Source organism: Podarcis pityusensis, assembly GCF_964106645.2.
Source record: "Podarcis pityusensis genome assembly, chromosome: 13".
In the NCBI taxonomy this organism is placed as follows: Eukaryota; Metazoa; Chordata; class Lepidosauria; order Squamata; family Lacertidae; genus Podarcis; species Podarcis pityusensis.
The window spans coordinates 54,049,492-54,062,053 of record NC_138038.1 but is presented as its reverse complement, the minus strand read 5'-3'; the positions used below and the strand labels follow the sequence as shown (position 1 = coordinate 54,062,053).

Below are 12,562 nucleotides of genomic sequence, written 5' to 3'. Positions count from 1 at the left end.
GTACAGGCTCTTGCATACCCCATAAGGGAAAAAGGGCAGATTTATTTTGTTTACAACACCGTCCCCGCTTCTAGTGGCAGGGAGTTCCACTGGCTATGCCTCCTTCATTTCATCTGCCCCGAATCTTCCTACATTCAGCTTCATTGCATTTCCACCCGTTCTGGGGTGCTGATCAGATTTATCTATCCAGTTTCTGCATGCCGGGTATAATTTTACAAACTTCTATCACGTCGCCTCTGATTCACCTTCTCTCTAAACTAAAAAACGCCCCCAACGCTTCGTAGGCGAGTCGCTCCCATCCCCTTGAATATTCTGGTTGTCTGTCCCTGAACCTTTTCCAAATCTTAATTCTGTTCACTTCTCAATTTCCTCCTTTCCTATTGGTGATAGATTTTTTTGCTAATAATTTGGTTTTATCGATATTCAGTTTAAATCCAGAAACCATTCCATATTCTTGAATGATTTCCAGCACTTTAGTAAGACCATCTTTCAGATCCTCGGTTGTTATAATAAGATCGTCCGCAAACGCCTTCACTTTATAACTACTACTTCCCAGCTTTATCACTTTAATATTTTCCCCATCTCTGATTTGTTTATTTAGTTTCCATTGTTAAGATCAATATTAACGAAGAGAGCCGACAGCCCTGTCTTGTCTCCTTGTTAATTTCGCATTCCTGAGTTTTATTCCCATTTATTATAATTTTAGCTATTCGTTTGGTATATATCTCGCTTGAATACCTTTACAGTATTGATCTACAAATTCCATCTGTTGCAACATACCCTTCATAAACTTCCAGGATACGTCAAAGGCTTTCTCCGGCTGGCTTATCTATTCTTAAACCCAGGTATTCCAGCCTTTTCCAAATCTATTAAAACGCAGGCGGTGAGAACAGAGCCCGCCAGATGTCAAAGACTTTTAGAAGACATCTGAAGGCAGCCGAGTTTAGGGAAGCTTTTAATGTTCGATGTATTACAGTATTTTAATATTTTGTTGGAAGCTGCCCAGAGTGGCTGGGGAAGCCCAGCCAGATGAGCGGGGTATAAATAATAAATAATAAATTATTATTATTATTATTATTATTATTATTATTATTATTATTATATTTGAAGGCACCAGATGTCAAAGAGAACAACAACTACCAGACTTTTAGAAGACATCTGAAGGCAGCCCTGTTTTGGGAAGCTTTTAATGTTTGATGTATTACAGTATTTTAATATTTTGTTGGAAGCTGCCCAGAGTGGCTGGGGAAAAAATAATAAATTATTATTATTATTATTAGGAGGAGGAGGCTGGCACCCAGGGCAGGAATTTGTCCAAAAGACACCCCCACACACACACACCTCTCCGTTTCACGAGCTCCAGAGGCTTTCACCTTTCTCCCCTCCCAGCCCAGAAAACCCCCAAATGCACTGCAAGCGGGGTGCGGGGTTGGACTAGATGACCGCTGAGGGTCCCTTCAGTTCTCTGGTTCTGTGCGCGCAGACCTCAGAAGGGCTTTTGCCCTCTGGCGGAGAGGGGGGGCTGATTCCCTGTGGTTTGAGGCTGGGGAGAGCCAGACTCCCCCTGCCCCACACTTGCCAGGGCGCCCTGACCCAGAGCGCGCAGGAGCGATTCTTCGAGCGCCTTGACTTGGGTTTCCCCTGGCTGGCGTCCGCGCTGGCATCCCGGCCTCGTGGGTGGCCCCCTTCTCCCACCCCCCCAGCCCAGCAGGCTTTGCACCCAAGGCCTCCCTCCTGGCGATAATTCGGGGGCTCTCGCGCCCTTTGCAGCCGGGCCTGCCCCCCAGCCGGAGAATTTCCCCCTTGAGGAACGAGGGTCCGTGCTCTTGCCCCCGCAAATGGGATTTCCGGGGGTCTCGTGGCCCCTCTCTCCTTGTGGGGTGCCTGTAAGTGGCAGTGCCATGCCTGGGGGAGGAGAGCCAGACGGCAGGGGTTTTTTTGCAGGGGGGCAGAAAACAGACCAAGGAAATTCGATGCTGGAGCAGCTGCCTCTCTGACATTTCATTGTGGATTTGTGACAGAACCTCTGTGGCCAGCCATGCCTTTGAAGCGCCGCCTGGGACTCCCAGCAAGGGCAAGAAAACCACCTGTCGGGCGGCCTCTGAAACACTCAGGGCGGGCCTTCGTCAACCGGGTGCCCACTGAACTACAACTCCCATCAGCCGCCAGCCAGGGCGGTCGTGCTCCCCAAGTCTGGAGCGCCATGATGGTTTCGGAGAGCCTTGCGTTGGGGTGGGAAACCCTCATCCCTCCAGCTGTTAAGATCCAGCTGGATCTTCTCCTCTTTTGATTTATTTTTTACTTCGTATCTTTGTTATTTCTTTATTTCCTTTTCCTCTTTTTGGTTCCTTCAGAAATTTCCTATCCTCTACGTAATTTTCTTTTTCCTCATAGGTAAAGAGATAGCATATAACGTTTGTACAGTGGTACCTCGGGTTACATACGCTTCAGGTTACATACGCTTCAGGTTACAGACTCCGCTAACCCAGAAATAGTGCTTCAGGTTAAGAACTTTGCTTCAGGATGAGAACAGAAATTGGGCTCCGGCCGCATGGCGGCAGTGGGAGGCCCCATTAGCTAAAGAGGTGCCTCAGGTTAAGAACAGTTTCAGGTTAAGAACGGACCTCCAGAACGAATTAAGTACTTAACCCGAGGTACCACTGTATAGATATGTAAACTTTTAATCAATAAAGAATTTAAAAAATAAAAATAAAGGTCCAGCTGTGCCGATGGGATTTGTAGTCCGAAACAGCTGCTTGGTTCTGGGGGGCGGCAGAGAACGGCACCCCAGTTCCCGCCGATGCCCCAGTCTCCTGACCGACCTCCTCCCCCCCCAGGCTGCCTTGGACTCCTTCGAAGACCGGATCGTGGCCCTGTGCGAGAAGATGATGTCTCAGTCCTGCTGGCTGCGCTCGGAGACCCTCGTCCACCACGTCAGCTTCCGGGGGATGACCCTCCTCCACCTGGCCGCCGCCCAAGGGTACACCCGCCTCATCGAGACCCTCATCAAGTGGCGGTGAGTCGCCCCGGCCCCCGTGAGAGTGCTGCCGCTTCCTGGCAACTGAGCACTTCGAACACTGTTTTTAGGTGCTTTCTTTTTACTCCCAGCTTCCCAGAAAGTCTGTGAGTTTCAACCCCTGGCAGGGCCACCAGTTTGATGGCAGTGTGGCGCAGTGGTTAGAGTGCAGCGCTGTGATCAGTGTGTTGAAATGAGGCAGTTGAGGGCAGCAGGCCAACCAGAGATCAGCAACCTGGATTCAGGAGCATTTGCTTCCTCCAACTGCTGAGCATTGTGGCTGGTCGCCTTCGACAGCCCTTGAATTGGTTTGCCCAATTCTCCTGCAGCAAGGAGTTCCACAGTTGGACTGCACACTGCACGAATAAGTCCTTCCTTTGGTCTGCCTTTAATCCCCTAACTCTCAGATTCACTGGATGCCCTCGAGTCGCTCCATCCCTTCCATCATTCAGATGGGCAGGGTACAATTATTATTATTATTATTATTACTACTACTACATGTAAGGTGCTTCCTTACGTTACTAGCAGACAGCAGCTTCCCAGTCCTGTGCTCAGTTCAGGGTGTTGAAAGAGCAGCCTAGATTCTTCCCTCTGCTTTTTTTGAGAGCCAGCTGTGCTCGTGGCTTTCCTGTGGCAATGAGTTCCACGTGCCAATTGCGTGTTGCGTGCAGAAGCACTTTCTTTGCCAGCGCAGTTCACGGGGACTGGAGGCGAGGCTGTTGCTGGCCTGACACCCCACCCCCACCCCGCTCCCTCCCTGAGCCTGACCTGATTCCTTCCCCTCAGGAACCTCAACGCCCAGAGCCTTGACCTGGAGCAAGAAGTGGACCCCCTCAACGTGGACCATTTCTCCTGCACCCCCCTGGTGAGTTGACCCTTGAGAGCGGGGTGGGGGGCTCAAGCAGCATGAACCTGAAGACCCCCACTCGCCCTAGAAAACAGCGTCTCTGCAATCCCTCTTCTCGTGGAATCATAGAGTTGGAAGGTACCCCCAAAGGTCATCTAGCCCAACCCGCTGTGACGCATCACCTGTTCCAGATGCGAAATCTCACTTAAGACCTTTCCTCCCACGCCATCTCCCTCCAGCCTTCCTGTGGCTGGAGCGCGAGGGGTGCAGGTGGAGTTTGGGGTCCACAAGAATGTGTTTTTATTATTACCATTGAAATACAACGCGTAAAAGGTGTTTCTTTTAAAGTGAAATAACAATGTATTATCATAATCGTAATTAAAATACAACACATAAAAGGGGTGGGGGTTTTTTAGTGAAAGAACAGCTTTTATTATTGTCATTTAAATACAACATGTTAAAAGTGTTTTTTAAAAAATGAAAAAGGATAAAAAGAAAGAGAATAAATAGTACAGGGATGTCCTGGTCGATCCCTGATTGATGCCCCCCTAAAAGCTGAACAATTTTGGCTGATCCAATGGGTAGATCACTTCCAGGGATCTACGCAGTTTTTTATAGTGGGAGTAGATCACAGTCTCTTGAAAGTTGGACATCCCTGGTATAGTGTGTCACTATAACAATTTCTAAAAATTACAATTTTCAACCTGCCGTGTTTTGCGTAAATGAGTTCCAAATTTATAACGAAATTTGCCCGTGCCGGGGCTACACCTGTAAGCAATCTGCTCACAGGTGGGTCTTGATTTGGCATAGCTGTCAACGTTTCCCTTTTTTTAAAGGGAAATTCCCTTATTCGGAATAGGATTCCTCGCGAGAAAAGGGAAAAGTTGACAGCTATGGATTTGGGCCGGGGCAGCAAGGACTAACTCCCTGCTCCCGCTAAGAGCCGCTGCCCAGTTCTTGCCCTGTGTGCATGACTCCAAGAGGGACGGGAACTTGCTTTTTGAAACCAACGACAGCTCTGCTGCGTGGGGCGTCTGCTGCCCTGTGTCCCTGCTCTCTAAATTTTTTTCTAGAAAATTTATTAGATTTTCCACAATAATAACAAAAACCACGAAGCAGAATGACACACAAAAACAGAAAAAAGAAAAATACATCAATGAACGAAAGAGGAGGGAAAGGAACAATAAACAGATAAACAATAACAACAAACTTAATTCTTTACAAATTCAACTTTTTAAACATCTTGGTTGACTTCCTCTAGTCCCTCCCTTCCGAGTTTCCTTGTAGTTGAAAGTAACAGCTTTCCAATATCATTATTGAACTAAAACAATTTCCAATTGTAGTCCATCTTATTCACATTTCTTAATATTCTAAATCCCATTTATTTAATTATAACTTCGTTTAATCCTAGGCCTAGTAATTTCTAATTTTTTATATTACAATATTTATTCAAATAGTCCTTAAATTTCCTCCAGTCCTCTTGAAACTCCTCTTCTTTCTGGTCACGGATTCTTCCAGTCAGGTCAGCTAGCTCCGAAAAGTCCATCATCTTCATCGGTGCCCCTGCCCTCTTGGGCGCCACCTAATGCCACCCCATGCATGCAAGTTGCACCCGCGCTCACCCTCTTAATTCCACCCCGTGTTTCCCCCCACTTCTCTTCCGCTAGATGTGGGCCTGCGCCCTGGGCCACCTAGAAGCCGCCCAGCTCCTCTACCGGTGGAACAGCAACGCACTCGCCATCCCTGACTCCTTAGGCCGCCTCCCGCTGACTGTGGCTCGCTCCCGGGGCCACGTCAAGCTGGCCACGTGTCTGGAGGAACTCCAGCGCCAGGAGGAGCGCCTGGAACCACAGCCGGCCACGGAGCCGCTCCTGGACGTCTCCGGGGGTCCCGCGAAGGCCGGCAGTTGCCCACGCAGGCCGGCAGAAGCCCTGCACATCCCCTCCCCGCTCTCGGCCAGTCCAGACACAGGTGGGCACATGGGCCAGCTGCCCTGTTTTTTCGGAAAAAAACTACGTTTCACGTTCAGTGGGCTGAAAAAAGGCTTCTGCCGCCTTAGGGAGCTTTTTGGTTTAGAGTAGTGTTTCCCAAGGTGGGACATGGGTGGCGCTGTGGGTTAAACCACAGAGCCTAGGACTTGCAGATCAGAAGGTTGGCGGTTCAAATCCCCGCGACGGGGTGAGCTCCCGTTGCTCGGTCCCTGCTCCTGCCAACCTAGCAGTTCGAAAGCACACCAGCGCAAGTAGATAAATAGGTACCGCTCTGGTGGGAAGGTAAACGGCATTTCCGTGTGCTGCTCTGGTTTGCCAGAAGCGGCTTAGTCCTGCTGGCCACATGACCCAGAAGCTGTACGCCGTCTCCCTCAGCCAATAAAGCGAGATGAGCGCCGCAACCCCAGAGTCGGCCACGACTGGACCTAACGGTCAGGGGTCCCTTTACCTTTAGTGTTTCCCAAACTTGGACCTCCGGATGTTTTTGGACTACAACTCCCATCATCCCTAGCTAGCAAGACCGGTGGTCAGGGATGATGGGAGTTGCAGTCCCAAAACAGCCAGAGACCCAAGTTTGGGAAACACTGGTTTAAAGGGAGAGCAAATAAAGGGAGAACGCGACAGGGGATTTTAAAACATATGCCTGGCTTGGATGGAAAGAAGTTTTCTTCCCTCTCTCCTTTGGAAATCTAAGGAAAGCTGAATGTTGGGAGATAATATAGAAACCTAGAACTAGATAGTACATTGGCTCCCAGGACGTTTCCGAGCACAATTCAAAGTGTTGGTGCTGACCTTGAAAGCCCTAAACGGCCTCGGTCCAGTAGACCTGAAGGAGCGTCTCTACCCCCATCGTTCTACCCAGACACTGAGGTCCAGCGCCGAGGGCCTTCTGGTGGTTCCCTCCCTGCGAGAAGCAAAGCTACAGGGAACCAGGCAGAGGGCCTTCTCAGTGGTGGCACCCGCCCTGTGGAACGCCCTCCCACCAGATGTCAAGGAAATAAACAACTTTCTGACTTTCAGAAGACATCTGAAGGCAGCCCTGTTCAGGGAAGCTTTTCATGTTTGATGAATTATTGTGCTTTTAATATTCTGCTGGGAGCCGCCCACAGAGGCTGGGGAAACCTAGCCAGATGGGTGCGGTATAAATCATAGGTTATTATTATTATTATTATTATTATTATTATTATTAATAGTGTTGGAAGGGAACCCGAGGGTCATGTAATCCAACCCCCTGCGATGCAGGGATTCGGGGCAGATTTATTTGCTTTATTTCATCAAAGTTGCACCCTGTTTGATTTTATTTATTTTTTAAAATTACAATCCCTCAAGGCAGCTTATGAAAAAAGATGAAACCCTAGAGCTATTGGGAAGAAAGAGGAAGAGCAGAAAGTGGGGGAAATGGCAGGCCCAATTCAGATTGAGACTCCCGTCTGTGGATCAGACCCAATGGACCACGTGGTCCTCTGTGTTCCCACAGTAGCCAAGCAGTTGCCTCCGTGGGGAACCCAGCGAGCAGGATTCGAACACAAGAGCCGCCCTCTCCCTCTCTGTGGGGCCTGGGAGCCAGGATGGCGAGACCCTTCTCTCACGCCTCCCCTTCCTTCCGCAGGGCTGAGCACCGCCAGCGGGGTCTCGTCCCCCTCCGAGCTCTCTGAGGGCTCCGTCTCCATCACCTCGGCCTACTCCAGCGGATCGGCGCTGCGGGAATCCCCCGCCTACAGCCCCGAAGCCGAGGGCGCCATGGACGTCTGCCACGCCCCGGTCCCCGAGAGCATCGCTGGCTGGTACCTGCGGGAGAGCCCCAGCCCGGCCCACGCCCTGCCCCACGCCGCCCCCTTCTTCATGGACTACGACGAAGTGGGGGCCCACGCGGGAGCCCCCGAACCAGACCTGGAGCCGGAGCTGCTGGGCTATGGCGAGAACGCTGAGAACGAGGAGTACCTGCCGGCCACGGACGTCCTGCAGGTGCACACCTTAAGACTGTAGAGCAGGAAAGGGGTTCCCCAAAGGTCATCCAGTCCAACCCCACCCCGGCCACGCAGAAATCACAGCCGTCTAACCTCGGCTTTAAAAACCCCAACCTTCTGTTTATTATTACAATGGTTATTTGGAGTCCACCGCCTTCTGTGGTCCTGAAATCATAGCATTGTCGGGTTGGAAGGGACCTCCAAAGGTCATCCAGTCCAACCCCGCCTGCGATACAGGAATTGCAGCCAAATGATTCCTTGCAGATGGCCATCCTGCTTTAAAAAAACCCGTGAAGAAGGGTCTGCCTCCTTCTGTGGCCATCCGTTCTGCCATTGAACAGTCAACTGTTCAGGGTCCAGGCTCCTTGTCTCTTCTCGTCAGAGAGGCAGTGGGGGTGTAGTGGTTAGCGTCGGGCCAGGGGCTGGGTTCAAATCCTCCCCTCTGCCACGAAGCTTGCTGGGGTGACCTCGGGGGCCAACCGCTGCCTCTCTCGGCTGACCTCGCAGGGTTGTTGCGGGGATTCACTGAGGACTAGGGAGAGACCAGGGTTCGAATCTCCCCCTACACAACTTGGTGGCCGTGAAGCTCACTGGGTGCGGCACACTGCCTCTCTCAGGCTAACCTAGAATTGCAGAGGGACCCCCAAAGCCATCTAGTCCAACCCCCAGCAGTGCAAGAATACGACCCTCGCAGGGTTGTTGTGGGGGGGGGATGAAATGAAGAAGGGGAAAATAATTCTCATGTCGCTTTGAGCTGCTTGGAGAAAATCATGGGCAAGGGATGCAGTAAATGTACCACAAAGGGGACCCTGGCGCCAACGGCCTCTTTCTCGTCTCCGGCCCCCGGCCAGGTGGACATGATCACTTTGGCCAAGCAGATCATCGAGGCAACGCCCGAGCGCATCAAGCAGGAGGACTTCAGCTCCTCCGAGGCGCCTCTCCGAGAGCGCCCGGGGAACCTGGGGCTGAACGAGACCATGACCTGGCTGGCCAGCTACCTGGAGAACGTGGACCAGCTGCCCAACTTCTCCCAGCGAAGGTAAGCGTCTCCCTTCCTCCTAGGCGGGTGGGCAGGGCAGGCTTCTCCTCTCCCAGGCATTGCAGACCCCCACCTTCAGGTGAGAAGTCAAAGAATCAGTGAATTGTGGAGTGGAGAGGGGCCCCCAGAGGTTCTCTAGTCCAACCCCCTGCAGTGCAGGGATTGCAGCTGAAGAATCCCTGACCAACGGGCACCCAAGTTCCGTTTAAAAACCTCCAGCGAAGGAGAGCCCGCTGCGTCCTTCCAAAGGAGTCCGTTCCCCTGTCAAACAGCTTTTACCGTCAGAAAGTCCTTCCTAGCATTTAGCTCTCATGCCCTCCAACTTTCCTCATTCAATTCTGTACATCACTGCTAAGCATTTCCTTCTGGGCAAGTGCAACGTTCCTTAGAGGAAACACACAAAACGGCAGTACAGTCATACCTCAGGTTACAGACGCTTCAGGTTGCGTCTTTCCGGGTTGCGGACTGCTGAAACCCAGACGTACCGGAACGGGTTACTTCCGAGTTTCGGCAGTTGCGCATGCACAGAAGCGATAAATCGCACTTTGCACATGCGCAGAAGCACCAAATCGCAACCCACACGTGCGCAGATGCGGGTTGCGAATGTACATCCCGCACGGATCACGTTCGCAACCCGAGCGTCCACTGTATTTTAAACATCTTTGAATTTATGTACAGTGGTACCTCGGTTTATGAACTTAATCCAGAAGTCCGTTCTTAAACCGAAACCGTTCCTAAACTGAGCTGCACTTTCCCTAATGAGGCCTCCCACCGCCGGTGCCCTTCCAGCGTTCAGATTCTGTTCTTAGACCGAGGTAAAGTTTGCAAACCGGGACACTGCTTCTGGTTTTGCAGAGTTCATAAACCGAATAATTCGTAAACAGCTGTTCTTAAACCGAGGTACCACTGTACTGTATTGCATTTTGAAAAAGAGAACCCTAAATCAATAAATACAACCAACTAGCAATGATGCTGATGTCCCTATTTTTATCTGAGGAATGTTGGAGGCTACAGAATCTCCTTTCTTTTGCCATTTGAAGCCATGAGTTCAAATCCTTCCCTCCTGAGCAGCAAAAAACAAGCTTGCTCCCTTTTCCATGTGACAGGCCTTGAGATATCTGAAGGTGGCTCTCATCTCTCCTCTCAGTCTCCTCTTCTCCAGGCTAAACATCCCCAACTCCTTCAACCATTCCTCACAAGGTTCGGTTTCCAGCCCCTTGATCATCTCGGTCCCCCTCCTCTGCGCCCCTTCCAGCATGTCAACATCCTTCATAAATTGTGGTGCCTAGAATTGGACACAGTATTCCAAATGTGGTCTGACTAAGGCGGAATAGGTAAAGGGACCCCTGACCCTTAGGTCCAGTCGGGGCCGACTCTGGGGTTGCGGCGCTCATCTCGCTTTATTGGCCGAGGGAGCCGGTGTGCAGCTTCCGGGTCATGTGGCCAGCAGGACTAAGCCGCTTCTGGCAAACCAGAGCAGCACACGGAAACGCCGTTTACCTTCCCGCTGGAGTGGTACCTCTTTATCTACTTGCACTTTGCCGTGCTTTCAAACTGCTAGGTTGGCAGGAGCAGGGACCGAGCAACGGGAGCTCACCCCATCGCGGGGATTCGAACCACCAACCTTCCAATCAGCAAGCCCTAGACTCTGTGGTTTAATTCACAGCGCCACCTGCTTCCTAAGGAATAGAGCAGAACTATTACTTCCCTTGATCAGGACACTCACTTTCTGATGCAGCCTAGAACAGCACTCACCTTTTTTGCTGCTGCATCACACTATTGGCTCACGTTCAGCTTGTGGTCTCTTCAGACCCCCAGATCCTTTTCGCATGGACTGCTGCTGAGCCAAGTGTCCCCCACCCTGTATTTGTGCCCCTGGTTCTTCCGGGGTTCATTTCGTTCGTTTTGGCCCAGCTCTCCAGTCCATTCAGGTCCTCTGGAGTCCCGATTCTGCCTTCTTCGATATCAGCTCGTTGCTCACCCTTCTCTCCCCCCCCCCCCCCACATTTCTATTCCAGGTCCCTGGCGTCCTCCCCCTCCGGCCACGCCTGCCTGAGCCCCCTGCCCTCCCCGCTGGGGGAGCTGTCCTTTGACCGCCTCCCCCCGCCCCCCACTGCGGCCAGCTGGGCCGAGTTCCTCAACGCCTCGGCCAACGGGAAGATGGAGAGCGACTTCGCCTTGCTGACCTTGTCGGACCACGAGCAGCGGGAGCTCTACGAGGCGGCCAAAATCATCCAGACCGCCTTCCGCAAATACAAGGTAGGTCCAGGGAGGCGCTTTGGCAGACGTGGACCTGCTTCCTTCTGGGTTTGCCGGTCAGTTTCCCTGCCCACCCCAACAAGCATCTAGCTACCCCTCTTGGAGACCGGGTACTGGGGCGAGCGGGTACGTGGTTCGCCTCCTACCCATTTCTTCTTCACAACAGCCCCCAAGGCGGGCTAGGCTGAGAGATGGAGACTGCGAGCTTTGTGGCTGAGTGGGATTCGAACCCAGACCATAGGGCTTTCTTTATTGCAATTATTTGTATGGTTTTAATAGACTTTACACACACACACATACTGTAGTTTTAATTCTACGAATGTTAAATTGTTTTCTAATTCTTATTTTCCTATGTTTTAAGCTGTTCTCGTTTTAATCCATAAGCTGCCTTGAGTCCCCGCCAGGGTATGAATAAATATATAATAAAAGTAGTAACAATAATAGCCTGACACTCACTAACCGCTATACCACGCTGCCTCTCGTTCCTCTAGTGCAGTATTTAGTGGCTCTTGCAGAACAGCTCAGATTTCACAGTTGGAAAGTCTCTAGCCTGCAGCAAACAGTCATAGTCCAAGGCATATTATTATTATTATTATTATTATTATTTTAAAATTTGCATACCGCCCTTCACTCGTAGATCTCAGGGCTGTTCACAGCATAAAAATGCTAGATAAAATACACAAACGACCAATAACCTCTCTCCCACAAACACATCTAAAAGACCACAGAATGCTAATCAGAGAAAGGACTGACTATAGATTGTGTTTCTGGTTTCTTCCAGCATTCATTCATTTCGATTTACAACCTCGTCAGCAAGTTTCCGATTAAAAATTCTGGATTCTTCTAGTGGGGACCAGATTTTTATATCATAATCAATACCTGATGAGGCTAGAATTGGGTCACCTTCAAAGGTAGCCCCACATAGAGCGCATAGCAGTAGTCCAAGCGGGAGATAACTAGAGCATGCGCCACTCTGGCCAGACAGTCTGCAGGCAGGTAGGGTCTCAGCCTGTGTACCAGATGGAGCTGGTAGACAGCTGCCCTGGACACAGAATTAACCAGGAAAGCCAGGAAGTCCATTAAAAAAAATGATTGAGGTGGAGAGAAGTGTGTTGGTTAAGTCCCTGAGATTTACGAACTCCTCTTCTGCCTCCTTCCTCATAACCTGGAGGTTGTCACAGGCTGCCTCTCCCAGTGACAAAACTTGCTGGCGCCCCCTAATGTTGACCTCCAGGACTTCCACCCTACCTGTCCCAGCCACCACCTGGAGCCTCCGTCTTCCCTTGTGCTCCTTGGAGGGGGTCTGCATCGGGGGTCTCACCTGGCCTGCCTTTCTCTCTCCCCCCCCCCCGCCCCCTCGGTTTCTGGCAGGGTCGCCGGCTGAAGGAGCAGCAGGAGATGGCAGCCGCCGTCATCCAGCGGTGCTACCGGAAGTACAAGCAG

General features: G+C 51.1%; 1 protein-coding gene across 9 annotated transcripts in view; it reads left to right on the top strand.

Annotated features, from left to right (window-relative positions):
* CAMTA2 (calmodulin binding transcription activator 2) overlaps positions 1-12,562 on the top strand; it is a 57,468-nt gene that overhangs the window by 37,134 nt on the left and 7,772 nt on the right. For 7 of the 9 annotated variants that reach the window (XM_080979614.1, XM_080979615.1, XM_080979619.1 and 4 more), the window contains exons 13-19: positions 2,838-3,016; positions 3,803-3,881; positions 5,531-5,834; positions 7,464-7,819; positions 8,673-8,860; positions 10,879-11,119; positions 12,491-12,562. In XM_080979614.1, the coding sequence (XP_080835740.1) occupies positions 2,838-3,016; positions 3,803-3,881; positions 5,531-5,834; positions 7,464-7,819; positions 8,673-8,860; positions 10,879-11,119; positions 12,491-12,562 (1,419 nt within the window). The remainder of the gene's footprint in view (positions 1-2,837; positions 3,017-3,802; positions 3,882-5,530; positions 5,835-7,463; positions 7,820-8,672; positions 8,861-10,878; positions 11,120-12,490) is intronic. The other 2 variants (XM_080979620.1, XM_080979617.1) reach the window with 1 other exon arrangement.